Consider the following 24,158-nt stretch of genomic DNA (forward strand, 5'->3'; position numbering starts at 1 on the left):
CCCCCATCGTTCTACCTGGACACTGAGGTCCAGTGCCGAGAGCCTTCTGGCGGTTCCCTCACTGAGAGAAGCCAAGTTACAGGGAACCAGGCAGAGGGTCTTCTTGGTAGTGGCGTCCGTCCTGTGGAACGCCCTCCCACCAGATGTCAAAGAGAACAACAACTACCAGACTTTTAGAAGACATTTGAAAACAGCCCTGTTTAGGGAAGCTTTTAATGTTTGATGTATTACTGTATTTTAATATTTTGTTGGAGGCTGCCCAGAGTGGCTGGGGAGGCCCAGCCAGATGGGTGGGGTATAAATAATAAATTATCATTATCATTATCATTATTATCTGCAGCAGCTGAATTTCAGGAAGAGACTGCCTCACATAGGCATCATGGCTAGTGGCCACTGAAAGCCGTATCCTCCATTATTTTCTCCAACCTATGTGTGCTGAAACCAGGGCCGGCCCATCCATGAGGTGGTCTGGGGCAGTCGCCTCAGGCGGCAGAATCCTCAGGGACAGTGGCCCTGTGAGCACCCCACCAACCTACCAGAGAAGCAAGGAGAAGCTGAGGGGGTGGCCATTTCCAGTGAGATCTCGCTGAGCTCTTGTAAGCACTTTCTGCTGCTTCTCACATCTCTGGACTCAACCCAGGTAAATAAGGCTTGGGATGAGGAGAGGCAGCGCCATTTTGCCTGGTGGGGTCTATGACTTGCAGAAGCCCTTTGTACTTCTGGCCAGAGAGAGAGAAGCTTGAAGGACTATCTGTGGGTCCCAAGCCTGAGCCTTTCTTCCTTTGCTCTGGATAAACTGCCTTAGGAATCCGTAAGGTCCTTCCTTGGGAATTTCCCCTGGAACCGGTTTCAAAAGTAGTTGCCTTTCTTTGTAAAAGAAAAATTTTGGGAGCTCTTGTCAAGCGGTATGATGTCATCTCCACCCAATCATAACCTGCTTTGTGTGAGCAGAAGGTTGACTCTCTAGGGGAAGTACCCCGTGAATGACAGTAGCATCCCATGCTGCAGTTGCTAGGCAACTGAGCCAGCTTTCGGCAAGACCTAATTTTAAAGGGTTTAACTCTAGAAGAGCCAGGATTCACCGTAACTAGAGTGGTTTCTGGGCTGTTTCTGGATATGTTGTGGTTGTTGTTTAAGAAATGGTTTCAGGGAGGATTAGAACATTTGCTCTGTATTTAAACAACGTACACTAGAGAAATATTTACCCTTACATTGGCAGGGCTGGGAAGTCAGGCTGAAATCACTGTTGCATACATGCCCTGGCAAATTCAGTATGGAGACACATTTCCGCCTTCTACAATGTCCTTGTCAGTGAAGACTTGGCAGAGGCCAGATCTGCTCCCCAAAGGGGAGTGATATACTTTTCTGCATAAGAGATAAAGGCAGCCATTTACAGACCCTCTGAGTGCCTCTATTTTCCAGGGACAGTCCTGGATTTATAAAAGCCGTCCCGGTTTCTGATTTGATCCTGGAATGTCTGGCTTTTCCTTATGACGTCCCTGTTTTCATTGGAGAAGTGTTGGAGGGCATGGAGTTATCCGACCCCGAGCCATCTGAAGGCAGGACTGTATAGGGAAGGTTTTTTAAAAACGTTTAATGTTTTGTTATGTTTTATATACAGTGGTTAAGCACGATTTCTGTTCTCATCCTGAAGCAAAGTTCTTAACCCGAGGTACTATTTCTGGGTTAGAGGAGTCTGTAACCTGAAGTGTATGTAACCTGAAGCGTATGTAACCTGAGGTACCACTGTATGCTGGAAGCTACCCAGGCTGGCTGAAGTGAGCCAGTTAGATAGGTAGGGTATAAATAGTACAACAACAACAATTATTATTATTATTAAGTATAATAATAATTTTATTTAATTATAAATTTAATTTTTTATTTATATCACGCCCTCCCCAGCCAAAGCCAGACTCAGAGTGGCTAACAACAATAAAAATAACACAGTTTACATAAAATCACAATCAATTAATTGAAATGCATTCTAAAATCAAATTAATGGCATTATTATTATTATTCGTTGTTGTTGTTTGTTGTTGAATAGGACGTCCCTGTTTTCACTGGAGAAATGTTGGAGTGTATGCTTTGCTAATATGCAACAAGCAAATGGTTGTGCTTGCAGATCCCCTTGGAATAGTGGCTACAAAAAGTCCTGCTGGTGGAGACCAGAGTGTGTCAAGCAAGAGGCAGGTTTTGCTAAGCCTGATGTTAATATGTGGCACCAGGGAACAGCAACGGGGGAACCAGCACTCTGGCAGAGCCTATCCCTGATGCCAACTAAGGTGCCCATAAAGTTTTGAGGTTATCCAATCAGTGCCAGGCCCAGGTACTGACTGCCACTTTTAAGTGTCCCACAATGCCCTGGACTGAACCTACATCAGGACATAGTGAGAAATGAAACAGAAACTCACAGCCACTTGGCCCGTATCAGGAATAAAGGGAGATGCCTTAAACCAAGTTATTACAGGATCTGAAAACCATACACATGTACAATAAACTGGAGTCGTTGTCAAATGCCGCTCCCTCTTATTTTAAAATGATGCAATGTGGTTTATTTGGCCCCAATATCATATTAGTAAAGTGTTTTTTGCAAGTATGGAGGATTAAAATAAGCTTAGGAGAGAAGTGCAGAACAGAGGTTTGTATTTGCTTTACATGGGATTTTGCTGTGGCAACGTCAGTAGCCCATAATGCTTCCCTAGCATCACAATATTTTATGGATTTTATGTGTAACCAAGCACACACCTGTCTGTACATTCTGCTCTCCCCCTCATGCCTGCTTTTCTAAGTACAGTAAAGAATAACTGGGTTTGGAGAGATTTAAAAGGCACTGCCTGTACAAGAGAGATTTGTCATGACTGTCATGGGAAACCATGTACATTTTGCTGCTCAGCCTTACTGTTGCTATGATAACAGAAACAAAACAGCCGTTTGGAGCATTGCAGCATCGGTTTCTGTAGGGCTGGGTTCAGCTAGAGCTGCTGGCTTTGCATGACTCACAATAGCCGTTTCCCAACAATTTCTGGTTCTCTCCTCACACCCTCCCCAGTTCACAGAAAACTGTAGTGAAATTCTCAGAACCCGTAAACGTACATGACTGGGCAGAAGGAAGAACTTTACTACATGGTGCATTAACTTGTGATGTTTGCGGTCATAAAATTTGGTGACGGACCCAAGCTAGGATGGGTAAAAAATATATATAATTAAGGATAGGTCATGATAAACCTTGAGCCTTCACTTTACAGAATCAAGATAGCACTGAGTACTAGATGCTGGATACAACCTACAGTCGTACCCTGGTTTTCGAACAGCCTAGTTCTCGAATGTTTTGGCTCCAGAACACCGCAAAGCTGGAAGTGACTGTTCTGGTTTGGGAACTATTTTTGGAAGCCGAATATTCCTGCAGCCAATCAGAAGCCGCTCTTTGGTGTTCAAACATTTTGGAAGTTGAACGGACTTCTGGAATGGATTCTATTTGACTTCCAAGGTACAACTGTACAAGCTATGACCTTAAGCTTCAACCCCTTCTTGTGAGTTTCCAGAGATATTGGGGAATTTTTGTTTTGGTTATTGTTTCATTTATGAATCGCTTCCTGCCAATTCAATACATTGCTCAGCCCTGGGTGATACACAATGTACGTGGAATTGATCCTTGCTCTGATCCAGAAAGAACTCTGTAAGCTGCTCTGTGAACCTTTTTCAGATGACGAGGGGTGTGTGGAAATACTTCAAGTAAATAATAAAAGGTTTTCTTCTTTGCAAAGTGGGGCCTGGGTCCAAACAGAGACCACATTGGGTGTCCACTCAACACACATGCTATTTACTTTTTAAAAGCCATTCACACAATTGCTAATTGTACGAGTGGTGACTTGTCTAGTTTCGGCCTTAGTCACACAACCAACTTTAGTTGAATTGGGAGCTTCTATTTTATTTCTGAAAGTACTGTACAGAAAAGCGGAGCTTACATTCCAATCACAGACAAAAAGCTCCCCCTAGTGAACTTCAAGATAAAGAGCAAATTGGGTTATTCACAGGGAACGTGTAAAACGTTACAGTGGTACTTTGGGTTACATACACTTCAGGTTACATACGCTTCAGGTTACAGACTCCGCTAACCCAGAAATAGTGCTTCAGGTTAAGAACTTTGCTTCAGGATGAGAACAGAAATCGTGCTCCAGCGGTGCGGCAGCAGCAGGAGGCCCCATTAGCTAAAGTGGTGCTTCAGGTTAAGAACAGTTTCAGGTTAAGAACAGACCTCTGGAATGGATTAAGTACTTAACCTGAGGTACCACTGTAATTGGGTTTCAGTATCCAGAGAAGTGACTTAAATCTTCAAAAAAAAAATGTAGGCACAGCTCAAAAGTAAACACGCACCTCTGGAATCTCTGTCAAAGTTTAAGCCTTTTCTACCTGTAACAACAGCTACAAATTCCCATCATGACCTGGACTTCGTTGAAGCATGCGTTTTTTCATATTTTCTGTGCTATCTGGGTTTTTAAAACTTTGTATACTTTGGTTTACACCACTGTTGCCCCTGCCGCATACTCTGTCTCCGTACCACTATTGTACTTGGCATTCTGCTGGAGTAGTGAGGCTTCTAAGTTAGGCAATAAAACAGTAGTGCAGCACAGATGTCAGCACTGAAATTCTATTCAAATGAAACAACCACCATGAAACGGGATTAAAAGATCTAAAGTCCCAAGCAACTGAAAAGTTTTTCACCTGGTGCCAAAATGGCATCAAGCACAATGCCACGCAAGCCTTCCTGGGGGAATCATTAGGAACTTGGGGTGCCACATCCGAAAATGACTGTCCCAGGGCACCACCCACCTCAATTCCAATGACAGGTAACTGCACGGCAGGTATTAGCACCTGGTACCCTTGGGCAGGTCATTGGGCCCTGGCAGTCCCTGCTATTCCTGGGCCTGTTTGCCACAGCCTTCGTTGTCTGCCAATCGCAGGGTGGTCATTGGGAGACCACCCATATCAGAAGAGCCCTCCTGGTCCTGGATCCAGCCAAAGGACTACCTGGTTCAGCATCCTGGTTTTCTCGCAGTGGCCAAGCAGATAACCACTGTGGGAAGCCTGAAAGCAGAGCCAGTGTGGTGTAATGGTTAGAGCAGTGGTGCACCACACTGTTGTGCAAAGAGGATGGCCAGTGTGGCAGGAAGATTCAAGGGCAATCAAAGGAATATTTAAAAATTTAAGTGTAGTGTAGTATAATATTTTATTATTATTTGCAGAATATATTTTCTGAAAAAATTAAAGATCAGAAGAGAAAGGCTTATTTGCATAGGTCTAATTTGAGTGTTTTGATTAGACCTACTATAAATAAGATTACCCAGCGAAAGCAAGCTCACTCATTGAGCTACACATACTTAAGGTACATAAGTAACAAGGCTCATTTATATCTTGGGAATGATTCATTTTCTTTTGTTTTATACTTTCTGGTTGCCCCATTATCATATTAAAAAGTAGTTGTCTACGTTATAAATCAACCACTGCTAGGAGTTTTCTTTTTGTTTTCCAATGTATTTTTTTATCAATTACAAATTCAGTGTGGAGTGAGCAAATTATTATTCTGAAAATGTGGTCCAGAGCAAAGAGCTTGAGAACCACTGAGTTAGCACTGGGACTATGAACGGAGAGACCAGGATTTGAATCCCCACTTGGCCATGAAACTCATTGGGTAGGCCCTGTGGAGGACCTTAAAGGTCCATAAATAACACTTTGGAGGTCCTGAGCTTCAAGAAGGTTAGATTGGTCTCAACTAGGACCAGGGCCTTTTCAACACTGGCCCCGATTTGGTAGAACGCTCTGTCACAAGAGACCAGGGCCCTGCGGGACTTGACATCTTTCCGCAGGGCTTGCAAGACAGAGCTGTTCCACCTGGCCTTTGGTTTGGACTCAGTCTGATCCCTTATATGGGATTTGGTATATAGATTTTCCCTGGGCTTTTTTGCTGGCCCATGTAGGACCAGCTTGGATAGCTGGGTTGCGTGAATATCTGATGTTTCCTCCCTTTATGGTCTTGATTTATGGGCTGCTACTAAAATGAGGCTGCATTTTAAGCTGTATTTTAATTAACTGTTTTTTTCTATTACGTTTTATTGTAATTTATATTTGGGGTTAGCTGCCTTGAGCCCAGCCCTGGCCGGGGAGGGCATAGTATAAATTATTATTATTGTTGTTGTTGTTGTTGTTATCTTAGGCCAGCCACCAACGCAACCTACCTCACAAGGTTGTTGGAAGGGACCCCAAGGGTCATCACCTTGTACACCACCTTGAGCTTTTTTTGGAAGAAATTGTAGTATGTAAATGTTTTAAATAAGAATAGCAGCCCTGCCATTCTCAGAACTGGCATTCAGAGGTATGCTGCTGCCTTAAACAATGCAGGGAGAATAGCGGGTAGGCACTGGCGACTTTCAGCTCACTGCATTTGCCTCATCCGCCCAAAATGTTGGCCATCACTTTGGCCAGGGCCACCTAAACCACTTTGTCCTCAATAATGCTGTGTTCAGGGACATCTGGGTTAGCGCCATCGGCGAATGGCGGAGTACCTCCGACCGGAGGAACGGGCTCCGTAGAAACTGGGTCTTCCAGCCGCGGCGAAGGCGGGGACCCGCTAGAAATCCCAGGTGGAGGAAGCCTGGGAACGTGGGGTTCGGCAGAGTACCAGGAGCGCCTCCCCTACTCGCGGGGAACCCCATTTTGGGGCACTGGAGCGAAGTAGGGTGAGCGGCGCGGTGCTGCGAACTGATTGCTACTTTCACGGAGGGAAGCCGCATAGCCATTGCCGGAGAGCGCTGACTTTTTTCTGTTGACAATTGGACTTTAAACAAGTACCCGTGAGTAGAAACGGAAAATTGGATCAAGAAACATCCTAATTTGGCATCGAAGCGGGAAGGTTCAAAACAGGAAGTCCGCCTTCCTCTTTTTGTAAATAGACTGAAGCAAAAACCTTGTAAGCTAATAGCCTGGAAAATTGTTTCGTAAAGGTTGAAATTTCCTTCATTTATAACCACTAAAATCCCCAATTTGACTGTTTATGTCTGCAGGAGAGGGAGTAAAGAAAAATAAGTTTCCACCGTCTCAAACCTGGGAACGGGGGTCAGAGACAGAAATTGTTTGAGACTTCCATTGACTGTGAATGGAACATTTTGACAGATAGCTAAAAAAGAGAAACAAATTGATTCCAATGTTGCCTTTTGCATTCTAAAGAAACAAAATACTTGAAAATTGAAAGTAACTTTCTTTTGTTGGATATGCTTTAAAAAGACGGTTACAAATAGAAACTGTCTCCTCTAGAGGGAGCTTATCAAATTGTTGCTGCAGTTTACTTGGGATTTCACAGCTGCGAGATTAAGATCGTGGAAGCAGACAGCGACCTTGAATAAAAATGTGTTTGGAGGAAGTTTTGGTGCTTGCTTTCTGCAAGACGAGCGCTTTGTTGGAGCAGCTGCACGAGAAGATGGATTTGATGAATGAGAAGTTGGATTTGATGACTGTTGTAGTCAGGGAATGTGAACAAATAGGGAATACTGATGCAGAAATTATACAGAGGCCAACTCAGGAAACTGGTTCGACTGTGCAAATGCAAGGGCAGATGATAATGGAAGAGGTTGCGATGGTACCTCAAGCAATACAAATGGAAAGATCTGAGGCCCTGCAGGAGCATAAGCCGTTGTTTTGGAAGATTGAATTTGGAATGGGCCAGTGGGAGTCTGGAGCTGAGGAGGCTTTTAAACTTGGAGGGACTTTGAAATATGTTGTTAAATATTTTTTGGATTATATTGATGACTGTGGGGAGTGGGACGGTGGGGAATGGGTTGGTTTGATGAGGGGAGATGGAGATAATTATGGGCTGAAATCCCCCAGAGACCTACTCCTCAATGAGTATAAACAAGAAGAAGATCTGCAGAAGGGGCATGGAAGAGATTTAAGAGCCTCGGACATAAGACTACCAGGTTGATGGACTAAATGGAACGGACAGTAAGGACTGACATAACCCGAGACCAGGAAAAAGGGACGCTGGATGAAAGTTGGAAAGTCTATAAAGAATTTTTTTTAATTTGGGGAATTAGTGTAAAATTAATGAATATTAGGGAAAATGTTGGAATGAAACTGTCTGGCTATAGTAGAAATGATATAAGGAGTTATGTATAAATAAGCATTAAGTTTTAAGTTTCAAGGTGTTTTACGGCAGGATAAGGTTAAACAAAGTAACGCAAATTTTTAGCAGTAATGTTATAGAATAATGTAAAATTGGATTATGAATAGGTGAGAATGTAAAGTTATAAATATTAAGATAAATTATTAAGATAAAAGCAAAAATGGAAAGGATTTGCTGAAACTGTTAATTGAATTAGAATACAAAAAAGGGAGGTGTGAGGAGGTCAGGGAAACAAGTAAATGAAAGACAAGACATGGAAAGATTGAAATGTTTTTAATTGTTTTTTATTTTTCTCTATTTTGTATTTTTTATTTTCTTTTTCTTTTTTGTAACATTTTCAAAACTTTAATAAATATTATTATATATAAAAAATAATGCTGTGTTCAGGAGTGAAGACTCCTAAAGTGCCTGGATAGCTCAGTTGGTTAGAGCCTGGTGCTGATAATGACCAAGGATGCAGGTTCAATTCCCATATGGGGCAGCTGCCTAAGCCGGCATTGCAGGGGGTTGGGCTAGATGACCCTCAGGGGTCCCTTCCATAGGATTCTATGGTTTGTGTCCTCTCCAGATGCCCACAGTGCAACCCTATGGAGAGGCTACTTGGTGCGACAGGTTTTCTTTCCCAAGTCAGCTCAGCAGTGCGATCCTGATCCTCCCTGCTGGGAAGCAAGGCCCGCCAAATTCAAGGGTTGCTAGCAGCCTAAGCCCGTGGAGAAAAGGGCCTCCCCTCCAGGCATCAGCCCAGCCAGCGAAGCCCCAGCTCCGGCCTTTTGTGTTCCCAGCCCTAGGAAAAGGATCTACGGCTGCCATGGCAACGCCGCCCCGCTGCATTCTGGGAGGCGTCGTCCATAGCCGCGGCCCGTGGGGGAGACCCCGTAGCCACTGAGCCGAACCGCCGTAGAAGACGACCAGGGCGCCGGTTACCATGACGACGGTAGCGGCGCGCGGACGCAGAGGGCGCCCGCAATCACATGTTCCGCCCCGACTTCCGTTGGCCGCCCGCCGTCCACGAGAAAACGGGCAGCGGCCGTTTATGGTTCAAGCCCCGCTCCCCTCACCCGGCAGTGCCTACTGCGGCAGGGGCAATTTCACGTCGCCTACTTCCCCCCTCCCGACCCGCTCCCTTTTTCCCTTTTCAACCGCCGCTGGTCGGATAGGGGATCCAAGATGGCGGATCAGCGGGTGCCGGGCCGAGGCTGCGCGGTGACGTCAGCGCGCCAGCTCCGCCCGAACCCGGAAGTGCGTCTCCCGCTGTGGGCTGAGCGGCGGGGCGGCTCTCCGGATAGCGGGTCTCCCCGTCCCTCAGCCGCGCCTACGGTGAGCGGCCATGGCGGCGGCTGCCGAGCTGCAAGGGAAGTACCAGAAGCTGGCTCAGGAGTATTCCAAGGTATTGGGCCGCGCCGCCGCCCCCTCGACGCGGAGGCCTCCTCGCGGGGCTGCCTCGTAGCGACGCCCCCGCCCCAGGTCCCTTCATACTGAGGAGACCCTCGCAAGGGTACGGGAGCCCCGCGGGGTCCGTTTTCGCGGACCCCGCTTGCCTCCGCCCAGGCTCAGCCAGGACTGAGGCAGGGTCCGCCGCTTCCTCCTCCCTGCCCCAGTCCTGTTGCAGCCGGGCAGAGACAGGCGCGGAATGACAGCTCTCTCCTCCCGTGGGAAGTGTTGAGCTACCTCGGGCAACAAGAGATGACTTGTGTCATTGTTTATTTGGGGGTGAAGGGCCAAGGCTCAGTTGCAGCGCACATGCTTGGCGTGCAGAAGGCTTCAATCCTTGGCAGTTCCAGGTGGTGGTTTTAATTAACGGGAGCTGCTCGTATTTGAGAGCTCCTGCACATTGTAGCAGACGGTACTGGGCTAGATGGGCAAATAGTATGGCAGGTTGCTATTATTATTATTATTATTATTATTATTATTATTATTATTGAATTTCTATACCGCCCTATACCCAGAGTTCTCAGGGCAGTTCACAGAGCAAAATCAAAATATAGTATAAAACCACAAAATATAAAATAAAAGCAACCCAGTAACCGCCTCCAACCCGCCCCCCCCATTTTAAAAGGGCATAAGAGGTTCCTGAGTGTGTACAGTGGATACTTGAGTTGCGAAGGAGATCCGTGCGGGAGGCATGTTTGCAACCTGCAGCACTGTGTCTGTGCACGGCGGGTTGCAATTTGGTGCTTCTGTGCATGCGCAAAGCGCAATTTAGCACTTCTGTGCATGCACGACCACTGAAACCTGGAAATAACCCGTTCTGGTACTTCAGCGCATCTGTAACCCGAAAAAACGCAACCTGAAGCATCTGTAACCCAAGGTATGACTGTACCTGCAAATCGGCATGGTGTGGGGAGCCAGGGGTCAGCAGTTAAACATTCCTGGATCAAATCCAGCCTGTTGGTACTTGCCCATCCCAATGTCTAACCCAGGGCAGAAGGGAGAGTTTAGGGGTGATGGCAGATACACATACCTCCCCCTCTTTTTTCAGAGATGAGGATATGGCTGTCAATAGCTACTAGCCACAAAAGCTATGTTTTGTCTTCACTGTTGGAGGCGAATATGTTTCTTAAAAGCAGGTGCTGAAAATCGCAACTGAGCAGAGCACTGTTGCACTCGGGTCCTGCCTGTGGATTTTCCATAAGCGTCCGGTTGGCCACTGTGAGAATAAGATGCTGGGTTAGATGGGCTCCTAAGATCTTTGCATTCCTTGCAGGGGGACAGCTAGATGCTGAATAAAGAGCATACTTTCTGCACAGCTGCTTTCTTGCATTCACTGTGATGTTGGCTGTTGTTTTCTGTTTTGTGTACTTAGGGGATATTAATGCAGGAGCTGTCCATACCAGCCCTTAGTGCTGATACAGTGCTGGGGCTGTTGCCTTTTACAAAGCAGATGCTTGTCCTGCAAAAAAACAACAAAGTGATTACTGTATCCTTAGGCACTTTCATATGCATGGGTGTGCTCAGCTAGCCCTTGTATATTAAAAATATCAATAAAAAGCATTTTAAAAGCTTAGTAGCATCTTAAAATCTAACTAGCTTTTATGATGTAAATTTTCATTGACTGAAGTGTTAAAAAGTCTTATTTGTGATACTAACACTTCTTAAAGGGGTTGATGCTGAAGCTCTTCGATGTAACAATCTCCCTCTTCCAATATGACTGATGACTTCTAATTCTGATACCAGCATTTGTGTGTTAATTCCACAGCAGCAGGTCTGCACTATCGGTACACTACATTCTTGCATAGTTCAGTTTCTCAGGAGATGCACACATACACACATGAATACTTGTTCCGAGATACTTCCTGCTACCAGTCTCTCTTGGTAGTGATACAGATTCTCTGTCATGAGGAAGTATATATACTTCCTTAGTGCTAGTTTTGAACTGCCATCTGTTTTTCCTGTCTTTTCAACATCTTCTGTTATTAATATTGAGACAGAGTGTCCCCTGCACACAGGGCTAACTTGAAGTTGCTTCTTTACACTTAAGAATAATAGTTTCTTATTAGTATAGTGATGCCCTCCTTGGTAGTGAGAGCTACCAGATATAGATAATGTGGATCTCTTGATTCTCCTGTCCGGATACAACTTTTTCTTTCTTTTTTTTAACATTGCTGCTGAATTATTGCTATCCTTCATATTTTTTGTCTTTAGTGTTGGTGAGATGTTCAGTCAGTCTTCCCTTTTTCCCCCCTACTCCCCTAGCACATCTGATTTATTCCTTAAGGCAGAGCTCTCCAAACTTTTCATGTTGGTGACATTTTTTAGATATGCATCATTTCGTGATGCAGTAATTCAATTTTGCTAGCAAACCGGAGGTTAAACTAACCCCTTCTTTCCAACCCCAGGAGGAGCGCAAGGAATGTTCACATTACATACCTACATATCTCGACACAGTTTGGAAAGCTCTGCCATAAGGCTTCCATCTACAACAGCTAAGAGGAAGAGATAATGGCAGTGATTCTAACAGTGCCTAATGAAAAAAGAGAGCTCAGGTTTTCCTGAATCAAGACCCCTATCCTGAGTACTATACCTAACTACTAGGTACATGAGACCACTATGGCCATTCAATGATATGTAGATATCACTGTAAGAGACAACATGGGTTAGAAGAGTTTGATTTCACCCCTAAAGACATGGTCTCCCAAGATGGATGCCAACAGAAGAGATGAACCTGTTTGGAGCAAAACATATGCTGGTAATCCTATAGATCAGGCTCGTCCAACTTCCAAGAGACTGTGATCTACTCCCAGTATATAAAAAAACTGGCTGTGATCTACCCATTGTCATAGTCAGGAATAAATTGTTGAGCTTTTTTAAGGGGAGTACTGACCTAACGTTGAGCTTTTTGGGGGGGATCAGTAAGGACCGCACGGGTGCAATTGACCAGGGACACGCACGCGATTGACCAGTAGATCGTGATCGACCTGTTGGACATGCCTGCTATACATAAAGAAGCACCACTATGTGTTGTAGTGTGGAAATATGAAACAAAACAGTTAATCCAGTTAATGGCTTAAAAATGTGTATTTTGCATGCCACGTCAACTGGGAAAGTAACTTGTCGTTTAAATGCCTTGTTCACCAGTGTCATTAACATTTTATCAAAATAAGCACTAAAATTCGTTTTCCTAGTCGTGTAAATATGCACACAAAGGAACACCGCCCAGTCGGCTATCAAAGGCACTTCCATTCTGAAAAGGGTGAAGTGGAATTTGGACTCTTTCAGCCACCATCCCCCAAAGAGAAAATGTTTGACTTTTTTGAAGAGCAAGGACAGTCTGTTTTAAGTTTGGTATGATTTTTAAAACTGTAATTTAAATGAAACATTGCAAGTGTCGTGTACTGCTGCTGTTGAATGTTTCCTACATCAGCTTCATTGACGAGTAACTCCTGAATGTCAGCTGAGGAACGCTGTGTGTTGATGGGGATTCTAGGGACATTTTCTAGTTTTCGGGTCAGCGCCATGTGTGTCAATGCCCAGGCCTGCTGCATTTTGTGATAGTTGCATGTGACCTTAGAACACAGCCCACACAACATTCCCCTGCACCTTCATATTGAAGAGAAAGACCAGCTGCAGGAGGCAATATATTTTTCAGGGAGCCATACTTATTACTATCCATCTAATTGGGGATTTTGAACCATTGATAGGCAACTGAAGTGACCGATTCCAAGTCAGATCACCAGTCGGTCCAGCTCAGTTTTGTCTACCCTCACTGCTAAAGGCTCTTCACGGTTTCAGGCAGAGAAACTTGCCCAGCCCCACCTGGGGATGTCAGGGGTTGAACTTAGGACCTTCTGCAGCAGAGCATGTGTTCTGCTACTGAGATGGAGACCTTCCCTGGTAAATAGTTTGCAGACCATTCTGTGGTGGTGTCACTTCTGAGTCCAATAGACCCGCAAAGCTCCAGATTCTTCTACTTCAAAAATCACTGGGCTACTGAGACACACTGTGAACCAATGCCATCAAATTCTCCATGGAGCCAATATCTCCAGACCTTTTGTAGCTAAAAGTACTTTAGCAACCACAATCAGATTTGCACTGGAAGTTCTCTGTTGTCAATGCCCTTCGCATCTTGAAAAAATTAGGTGGCTAAATTGACTTGCCCAAGTCTAAAATTTGATTTAGATTCCATATTATGAGCTTACAAATGACGTTTATGCTTTTTCTGTGGTCCTCTGAGTGTGCTGCTTATTTTCCTAGAGAAAGGCAAGATTTTGCAGGTGGCTAATGATCAGCTCGATGCAACCTCATTGCTTCATCATTGAGTTAATGATTTCTCATTGTCTCTCTTTTGCAGCTTCGAGCTCAGAACCATGTACTGAAAAAGGGTGTGGTGGATGAGCAAGCAAATTCAGCATCACTGAAGGTATGCTTTTAAAACAATGAAGCGAAAATGAGCTTGATTCTGACATTTACCGCTTGCTTACATACACAGTTCTGTGCAGATCTGCCTTGTTTGTACAGGGTTGGCACCATCTCCATGTCACGCGTACATTCAAGGGCCAGGCTGTTTTTTGTTGACATATAAGGTGTCAAGCATCTCTTGGATATTTGAAGAACACACACCACAGCGTGTATTGATAGAATGTTAGAGATCTGTTGCTGCTGCTTCTGCAGAAGGCGCCTCTCTGCTGGCAAGTGAGGGTGAGGCCAATGAGAACCAGCCTTCTTTTTTCCACCACTACTGCTACTGGAGAGAGGACCACTAGCTGTCAGCAGCAGAGGGAGGGGCAGAATCCCACATCTGCTTTCCAGGACTGTTATCAACATAACTCTCAACTGACAGCACCCAAGGGGCTTGCCCAATTCTGTTATCCAAGATTACTTCAAGAATCATCATACGATTTCTTTTGTCTGGGTGGTACTCACTGAAGTAGTTCCATTAGTGCAAGGATGTTTGGCTGTGCAACAGAAATTCCTGCCTCTCCTCTTTCTCTATCTGTGCCCTAAATCTGTTCTGGGGGTCTCCCCAACCCCGCAGAACAGATTTGGGGAGATCGTGCCAGGAGTGGAAGTTGTGCAAACAGAAGCCCTTGCACTAATGGAATTGCTTTGTTGGAGATCGCTCTTTGTTGTGATTTTATACCAAATTACTGTAACTGGCTTGTGCAATGGTAATGTTTTTAGCTTCCTTGAAAGTGCTGTTGGAACGGCCGATATCAATCCAATAAGTATATGAATAAGGAACAAAATGAATTAAATCCTCGTAGTTAGGTATATGATATTTCTTCCTTTCTCTTGCTGCTATAAGGGTGGATAAATAATTTGCCACCTGGTTTTCGTAAAGTGTCTTACGTTCCTCCCTCTCTGAAGCTGTGCAAGAAAGCTGCACAGAGGGGCTGGAAAAAAAAATGACATCTGCCTAACTCTCCTGCAGTACTGCCAGCCTGGTTGAATGTGCATATTGTGGTACAGCCAGAATCAACATGCTTATCCAAAAGATTGCTTTTATTTTGAATAGCAGATTAACAGGGTTGGGAAAATCTCAGGAGCAAGCATAGGAACTTAGAAACATAGGAATTTCCTTTATACTTCATCAGGCCATTAGTTCATCTAGCTTCAGATGTTTCAGATGGGAGCTTTCCCCAACTTTACATGAGGATACCAAGAATTTGAACCTTGGACCTTCTGCATGCAAGGCAGTTGCCCTACCTCTGAGTTGTTTAAAATAGCAATAGCAAAATACCCAAGGTTGCTTAAAACAGATGCTACTAGTTAAGAATTCAAATTCCTTTATTTCTCTTTTAAACTAGTCTTATGCTGGGTTTTCATTTCAGAATTTCAGTCTTTTATTCCAGTATTTCTAAGGAAAATAGTATCTGCTATGCCTCTCCCAACTCATAACACAGTGTATAATCTCTTCCCTGTATACGGTCTACAGATTTATATGGAAGCAGTAAATAAGAATTTGCTTTTACTATTGTTGGTGCAGTAGGGTAGTTAAAGCTCAGAAAGGAATTGATTAGCATTTAAAGATCTCATAGATCCCCTTCTGTCTTTTCCTGGTGGGTGGAGAAAGTGCACTGTGGATTGGATACTCTGTAAAAACAGGGGATGGGAAGTGTTCTTTCTTTAAAAAATTAGGACAGCTTCCTGCTTTGTAAAAAACGAAAGAAAAAGAAAATCTTGTCGAATCTATTGTGATAAAACTGCTTCCCCCAAATGTAGGAACAACTGAAAATGAAGGACCAGTCGCTCAGAAAGCTGCAGCAGGAAATGGACAGTCTGACCTTTCGAAACCAACAGCTGGCAAAGAGGGTAGAGCTGCTTCAGGATGAACTTGTCCTAAGTGAATCTAAAGGCAAGAAGAACAAGGTGGGTACCTAGCTGAATCAACCTGTGCAAGTATTTTTGTGAAGCAGCATTTTCCCAGCCTTCTGTTGGTTGAGATATAACCCCCTGAAGTATTAGGCTTTGCTCTTGGATCCGAAAATAAGTTTCTTCATGAGCTGTCGTTTGGGTCAGGGAGCACAGCCGGCTCTGTGACATGGCAGAATTACCCACCTCCAGCAGTTGGAGGGCTAGTTTGAAGGAGGGCAAGGCAGAGGAATGACTCATGCAGAGGGGCAGTGGGGAACCTCTTCTATGAATGTGTTCTGTTGGCTCATAGAAGTCTGTATTATTGAGGCTAGAGTAAGCACCACTGCACAAACTGTAAATATGGGTAGGATTGCTTTGTGAATATATCAGTTTCTTTTGGTGCGCCAGGTTGAAGTGGCTGGTCCAAGGTCACCTAGGAAGTGTTTCTTGAAAGCAGGCTTTCCCAGGCAAAGAGCTGACAAGTAATCAGGTGGCAACAGCTGATGCTCCTCATTACCACCACCCTTTTCTCCCTTATCCTCTTGAGGCCAGAAGGAGAAGGAGGATAAGCAAGTGAGCTGCCATGGTCAGATTCAAGGGACTCTGAACACTGGGCTCCCTGCTGAAATTTAGGCCTCAGCAGGTGCCTCTGGCGTCTGCCCTGTTTGGCATTCCTGGTTACTGCTTGGTCTTCTCTGCTCTTCCTGTTAGATACTGATAATGCAATCTTAATTCATATTTACTCTGAAGGTAGCCCCACTATGCTCTTTGGGTATTGCTCCAAGGTAATTGTGCATTGGGTTGCTGTCTAAGAGGTTTCTTTCCAGCTGTATTATCTGATCCCCCCCCCCCCCGTCACTATTTTAGTATTTGATGTGTCCTAAAATGGACTTTGTCCATGGAGTTTTCTTGGCAGGGATACTGGAGTGGCTTGCCAGTTCCTGCTCCAGATGGATCACGTTTAGTCAAAACTCTCCACTGTGACCTGTCCATCTTGGGTGGCCCTGCACGGCACAGCTTATAGCTTCTTTGAGTTATTTAAGCCCCTTCGCCATACAAGGCAGTGATCCATGAAGGAGTGTCTTGTGGAAGACAGGTGTGCCTGGCATGTTCTAGTCCATGGGGTCACAAAGAGTCGGACACGACTAAACGACTAAACAACAACAACAAAAGTGGACTGGTTATTTATTACAATTATACCATGCCCTTCCACTGAGGAACCCTGAGTACCACATTATGCTTGATTCCCAGGCACTTATCTGGGCAGTGCCCAGGACTAGACCCCCTTAGCTTGAGCAACTAAACTGCGTAATATGCCTTCTTGCCATTTGATGCAATCTCTGAAAGCAGATGTTGCTAGATGAAGCCAGATCGTTGCTCGTTTCCTGCTTCTCATTAAATCGTTATGACTAGCACATTTTATAGAACCCGTGGTGCAGGATCTTCAATAAAAGCAAGAGGAGGAAGCAAGCCAAGCATTGCCCACATTCTCTCCATTGTACAATTGAGGAAGTGAGAAATTGCGCAAAATTACGGCCTTCTGGGCAGACAGCAAAATAGATAAAGGGAAAGTTAGGAGAGTGGGGTGCCCTCAGAGGTTGATGTGCTGCCATAGAGAACTGGAACTAGGAGCTCTGGGTTCAGGAGTCCATGTTGCTCGCTGCTTCCTTGAAACTGTGGCCCTCCAGATGTTGCTCAACTACAACTCCCAACTTTGGCCATGCTTGCTGGGGCTGCTGGGAGCTGTTGTCCAGCAACATCTGGAGGGGCAAAAGTTGTCCATACCTAGCCTAACCTATTCAGGGAAGAGCTAATGTCAATGACTAAGGAGCTGAGCTACAGATCAGGAAGTCCCAAGTTGAAAACTCACTCTCTAGTCCATTCTGTAGTAACTCTAAAGAAATCCCATGTATGAAAACCGTAAGCAGTTCCAATATTTTGCTGTACTAACTATCCACAGGAGCTATGATTATGGAGTAGTCTTTAAGTACATTCAGTAAGCAGGAATGCTTTTGCTTTCTCTTAGAAGACCGGTGAACCCGCATCCCAGTTAAGCCAAGAACAGAAAAACGTATTTGATGAAGACCTTCAGAAGAAAATAGAAGAGAACGAGCGGCTGCATATTCAGGTGTGTAATTTGGTAGTACACATTTGATGGCTATTTAAATTCCATGGCAACTTGTACAGGAGGGGGTGCCATTGTGATGCCCATGTGCCCACAGAGGCCTTCTCTGGCACTCACAGGAGTCCCTCCCCTGCTCCCGCCCTAAAATTAGGCATGAAAGAAACATCTTGTAGCAAATAAAAAAGGTTGCATGGACTTGGCTATGGTGTTTGTGTATGTGTGTGTGTTGCCCACAATAGTTTATCCAGTTTGGAAAAGGTGTCCACCAAAAAAGGTTAGCAGCCCTAGTGGGTAAGACTTTTAGAACAAATCATTAAAGGCTGTCTTTTAAGTAAGATTGGCCAATTTGTTCAGTGACTCTGCTGTGTTTTGAAAAACTTCGGTTTGTGCCCATGAACTCTGGTAGTCTACAAGGAGCAGTGCTCTCTAGAAATGTATAACTTCTAAGAAACATTAAACAACAGAATGACCCATCTGCCTTGTGCCAGTTCTGCATTTTGGAACTTTGTTTCTCACAGTGTCCTGACCTGTCTGTTTCAAGATGCCCAGCTTTCTTTGAATCGAAAAAAAATGCCAAATTTGTACTAAGTGAATGCAAGACACTTGGTACATCATAGAATCAGAACAAATCCAGTATTCTCTAATGTAAAGGTAAAGGGACCCCTGACCACTAGGTCCAGTCGTGACCGACTCTGGAGTTGCGGCACTCGTCTCTCTTTATTGGCTGAGGGAGCCGGCGTACAGCTTCCGGATCATGTGGCCAGCATGACTAAGCCGCTTCTGGCGAACCAGAGCAGTGCACGGAAACGCCGTTTACCTTCCCGCCGGAGCGGTACCTATTTATCTACTTGCACTTTGACGTGCTTTTGAACTGCTAGGTTGGCAGGAGCAGGGACCGAGCAACGGGAGCTCACGCTGTCATGGGGATTCGAACCGCCGACCTTCTGATCGGCAAGTCCTAGGCTCAGTGGTTTAACCCACAGCGCCACCCGCGTCCCATTCTCTAATGTAGGGGTGAGAAATCTGAGGCCCAGAGGCTATGTAGGGATCTCCAAGCCTCTCTGTCTGGCCCCCTGGACTCCTGAGGCCACCCTCCTCCCTGACTCTGCTTTACACCCACCTCCAGCACTTTTGTGTGCTCTTGAACTCTGACAGTGACTCTTGTTTGCCTGGGTAGAGAACTGAGAGAGAGGAGCGTGGGCAGAAACTAGCCTACTGTTCCAAGGTGAAAATTTACATTCATTGCTCTGCCCATGTTTGCCTGAGGTCCTTCTCAGAAGAGAATGTGACCCTCTGGCTGAAAAAGATTCCACACTTCTGATCTAGTTCAAGCCCGTTGTGCTTCACCTGGGGGGGAGACACCTTCCCCAGTCATCAACTCTCTCTCTCTTCTGGGGTCATAAAACATTTCTCTGTTGCTTTGGAGGGTAGGGAAGAGATGCAGGAAAGACTGTGGGGCTGTTTTGCCATTTTATTTCACTAACAACAATTATAACACTACTTTATTGTATAAACAAAGCAAAAACCTCAGAATTTTACAAGGAAATGTTTTGTCCCCGTTTCTCTTTCCCTCTTTCCTTTTCCCAAGTAGTTTCTGGACTCGAAGACCAGAGGGAGCAGAGACAAAAGCTGCACATATGGAATAGTCTCTTCATCTTTTTGTGTCTTTTTTTGAGCAAAAGCAGCTCAAGTGAGGAGAGAGAGGGAAGCAGTAGCTGAATCCCCTGTTCCTCCTTCCCAGGGAAAAGCTTGAGATGAGTGCCAGAGTCTGCTGTTTGCTGCTGGCTATTCCTTGTAGAGACGAAATGTTGGCTTAAGGGCAGAGGGGCTCACTGGTAAAACTAGTTGCCAACAAGTGGCATGTATAACATGTAGCTTTCACTACATTACTGAAGCTGTTTGCCCTAAATGCATCTGTTGGTGTCTCTGCTGTTTGGATAATGCATAGATTGATCTGTGGCTGGCTGGTCTCCTGTCTTCTAGAAAGATGCTTGGGCTACATCATCTTTCAGTTTTTCTTTGCTGACCAGCCTTTGCTGTACACATAGCTTAATGGTAGAGCACCTGCTTTGAATGCAAAAGGTCCCAGGTTAAATCCTCGGCGTCTCCAGGTAGGGCTGGGAAAAACTCATGCCTGAAACCCTGGAGAGCCCCTGCCAGTCACAAGACACAATTCTAAGCTAGGTGGATCAATAGTCTGACTCTGTAAGGCAGCTTCCGTTCCTATGTAATCTGCAATGGCCATGACCCCTTCACCTGGCATAGGTCCCTGTCTTCCTGACTAGACACATTTACTAGCCATACTACCTTTCCTTTCTCATCAATGCTCTAGTGATAACCAAAATACCTCCAAATGTAATGCTCAGAAAGCTATACATATTTAAGCTTACTCCATTCACACACCAGCTTCTTTCATTCTTTCTCATTTCCAGACTCTGGTCAAATTGTTTCTGCAGGTTTTTTTTTCCTTAGTTGCTCCTTTTTCAGTTTAAAGCTAAATTCTCCCCTGCAGATTAGCACCTGTGGTCTCAGTGGAGCCAGATAACTCTTATCTTGCTGCTGTGCATAAAGTTATTTTTGTGTAAATGTGTATTTGCACTTAAAAGCATTAGGAACTCTTAAAGTAAAAAAAAAAATGGGCATGGCTGTTGCTCCCTCCATCTCAGTACCTCATTGTTTAAATTTACTGAATGTCCATTTTTGAGGGGTATATCCCCATTTTTTCTTTATAACAACCCTGTGCTGTAAGGCTGTGAGGTAGTGACTGGCCCAGAAAGCTTTATGGTTGAACCAAATTTGAATCTGGCTCCCCCCGTTATATGTCCAATACCATGTGGACACTCGCTTTACATTAAACATTTCTTAATTTTAATTTTTTGCTGAATGTGATTTGTTTCTCCTCTTTAGCACTGGTTCTAATAATTGCTGGTATTTCAAACTTCTTCATTAAAAATATAATTTTTAAAAATCTACTTTACCTGTCTGCAGGAGAGCTAATTCAGAAGCAGAGCTTCCCCATGTTTTCAGTGTATGTGCCTGTCCAGCTTCCAAAGACAGACAAGGCTAGAGATTTTGGTAGTTGTGGAGGAAGTGCTCAAATGTTATACTTGTTGGGGGGTGAGGGGGGGGAACGGTAAAATAATAATAATGATAAAGGTTTTAAAAAACAAAAAACCAAGAAGGTAAGAAACCAGATATTAAAGTTGTGTGAATTTTCAGCATCTGTGTTCGAAGGATTCAGTATTGGGTCATGTCAACATTAGATAATCTGTGATTAGGAGCTCCTGTGATTTTTACAAAAGTGGGTATAAGCAGCAGGGGTGTAGTGGTATACGTATGTTTATATATCTTCAGAGAGATTATTAATGCCTTGATCCTTATCTGTTTTCTCTCTCCCCGCCCCCTTGGCCAGGGTCACTTATATTAACTTAATAAAAAACAAAACCAGAGGAGAATCTGAGCACAAATGCCCTGCATCACATCTACTTTGGCCCTCTCTTGTTTTTTTCCCAGTTCAAGAGCCAAAATACCAGTATAATAGAAGTGTACCACTTTGGCAAAGTAAGAGTTTTCAGCCTATGACGTTCCTGGAAACAATGGTGCCAGAAATTACTTACGAGCTGCAGCCCTAGGGGCATGTGCTTGTTCCAGTGTAGCCTTGGATCTGAGCTGCCAGCCCTCCCCTGGGTGATGCTCTGTGACATCAGGCTCTCCCTTCTTGTTTCAGTTCTTTGAAGCCAATGAGAAACACAATCTTTTGGAAACTGAGCTGAGGAGCAAGCTGGAGGTCTTGGAGATGGAGGCGGCGCAGCACCAAGCCGTGGTGGATGGCCTCACTCGGAAGTACATGGACACAATAGAGAAATTGCAAAGCGATAAAGCCAAGTTAGAAGTAAGTATCAAAGCTGTGTGTCCCCCTGTCCCAGATCTCAGACCACCAAGGCCTATCCATCTCATATGTTGTTGGCCTCTTTGGGACTGGGAAAATTCTTCCTTTTTCAATCAATGTTTTATTTGCAGGTTGAGTGACTGTTTTAATTATATATTTTTTTACCTGGTGCTGAGGTAACTACTCATTTTTGTTTGATTGTTCTTGTCATTCAACAGTGATTTCTGTGGTCTTTGGGGCAGAACTGTGGTTCATAAACTGTGGTTCATTAAAGTTACAAGACATACTCAAAATCTCTGTGTGGAGTTGGTTGTGCAAATAGTTATTGACAGCTCTGTTCTCCCTACTTACCTTTAGATCAAATCTCAAACGCTAGAGAGAGAGGCCAAGGACTGCAGGGTTCGAACAGAAGAATGGTAATGCTCTTGACTTTTTAAAAAAATAAAGACGTGATTAGGAGTTCCATTTTATTGAGGCATATAGTGTTGTAAAACAATTATTGCTTCGTTGTCATCTTAGCATAGGCATGGGCATAAAGAGCAACCTTATACGGGAAGCAGGTGGCGCTGTGGTCTAAACCACTGAGCCTCTTGGGATTGCCGATCAGAAGGTCAGCGGTTCGCATCTCCGCGATAGGGAGCTCCCGTTGCTGGGTCCCTGCTCCTGCCAACCTAGCAGTTCGAAAGCACGTCAAAGTGCAAGTAGATAAATAGGTACCATTGTGGCGGGAAGGTAAACAGCGTTTCTGTGCGCTGCTCTGGTTTCGCCAGAAGCGGCTTAGTTATGCTGGCCACATGACCCGAGAAAACTGCAGATAAACGTCGGCTCCCTTGGCTAGTAAAGCGAGATGAGCGCCTCAGCCCCAGAGTCATCTGCGACTGGACTTTACTGTCAGGGGTGTTTTACCTTTTTATATATATATAGGTCCAGGGTGGGGAAATCTTTGCCTACCAGGGGGTCCAGTTTGGCCCATCAGGATTTTTCCCATACTCACCTGCCCATCATCAGCTGACATAACTGGTGAAACGTCATGGGAAATGTATGCATTTGGTTTTTTCAGCTTCAAGTAAGCACCCCAAAACCCAATAGTTAATGTTGTTGTCTTATTTTTTTATCACCCAGCCAGCAGCAGTTAAAGCACCTTCATGAGGACTTGAGCAGCAGACTGGGGGAGTCCTTGAACATCATCAGTGAAAAAGTTCCTTTCAATGATACCAGTAGGTACTTCAGGGGTTACCTTTGTTGTGTGCCAAAAAGAAACTATAGAAAACTGAAAAGCTGAGATTTCCCCATCCCAATTCATCAAAAATAATTGAACTTAGTTTTGCCCAGTCAGCAACCAGACTGTGGCTGGAATTTTGCTTGATAAGACACACAGGGCTGCCGCTGAAAATGGCAGTGCTGTGTTAAATTTCCATCTCTGTTTCTGTAGTGTGTATTACAACTCAACCAATGTATGGATGCAATTACACAAATTTTCTGCCTATGCCAACAAATCTGGAACAGGGGTAGTGAAACATATGCAGTAATTGCACCAAGACAGGTACAGGTACCTGTTAAGTGATGGGCAGGGCAAGGCGACAGATAAGCTGCCCTTTTTTGGCAGCTGCCCTGTGCTCCTAGTAACAGATTGTCTCTCTCATGCATTCTGGGAATGACATAACATTCTACATACAATCACATGAGGGATGATGCAGTGGAAATTGATGTTAGGGCAGGGTGGCTGGGGGTAATCAAACAATTGCTGGCCACAGAATGAGCCACTGAATGGGGCTTGTCTCTCTTCTTTATTATTCCTTCATTAACATTAAAAGTAATGTGGTGTAGTGTGGTGTAGTGGTTAAGAGCGGTAGTCTCCTAATCTGGGGAACTGGGTTCGCGTCCCCGCTCCTCCACATGCAGCTGCTGGGTGACCTTGGGCTAGTCACACCTCTCTGAAGTCTCTCAGCCCCACTCACCTCACAGAGTGTTTGTTGTGGGGGAGGAAGGGAAAGGAGAATGTTAGCCGCTTTGAGACTCCTTAAAGGGAGTGAAAGGCGGGATATCAAATCCAAAAACTCTCTTCTTCTTGTTCCTGTCCCGCTCCCATGCCAAGAGATGCAGATCCTGGTGGCACATCAGAGAAAAGTCCTGAGCCAATTGTCTATCCTCTGTGGCTTGCTTGAATAGCTGAAACCATC

The 24,158-nt window shown here is 44.7% G+C and overlaps 1 protein-coding gene and 1 long non-coding RNA gene across 3 annotated transcripts in view; one reads left to right on the forward strand and one right to left on the reverse strand.

Moving 5' to 3' along the window:
* The first annotated feature begins 9,107 nt into the window (after positions 1-9,107).
* Positions 9,108-24,158, forward strand: part of PPP1R21 (protein phosphatase 1 regulatory subunit 21) — a 39,218-nt gene continuing 24,167 nt past the window's right edge. Inside the window, exons 1-7 of one of the 2 annotated variants that reach the window (XM_083733302.1) lie at positions 9,108-9,560; positions 13,962-14,030; positions 15,833-15,979; positions 17,994-18,092; positions 21,817-21,981; positions 22,336-22,394; positions 23,101-23,195. In XM_083733302.1, coding sequence (XP_083589428.1) covers positions 9,501-9,560; positions 13,962-14,030; positions 15,833-15,979; positions 17,994-18,092; positions 21,817-21,981; positions 22,336-22,394; positions 23,101-23,195 — 694 coding nt within the window. In that variant the 5' untranslated portion in view covers positions 9,108-9,500. Of the gene's footprint in view, positions 9,561-13,961; positions 14,031-15,832; positions 15,980-17,990; positions 18,093-21,816; positions 21,982-22,335; positions 22,395-23,100; positions 23,196-24,158 lie in introns of both variants that reach the window. The other variant, XM_083733301.1, reaches the window with a different exon arrangement.
* Positions 19,546-21,839, reverse strand: LOC310842160. The gene is made up of 2 exons (XR_014562947.1): positions 21,707-21,839; positions 19,546-20,153 (listed from the first exon to the last, which is right to left on the reverse strand). It is a non-coding gene; the product is annotated as an uncharacterized lncRNA (long non-coding RNA).

Source organism: Podarcis gaigeae, assembly GCF_964106915.1.
Source record: "Podarcis gaigeae genome assembly, chromosome: 3".
Classification (NCBI taxonomy): Eukaryota; Metazoa; Chordata; class Lepidosauria; order Squamata; family Lacertidae; genus Podarcis; species Podarcis gaigeae.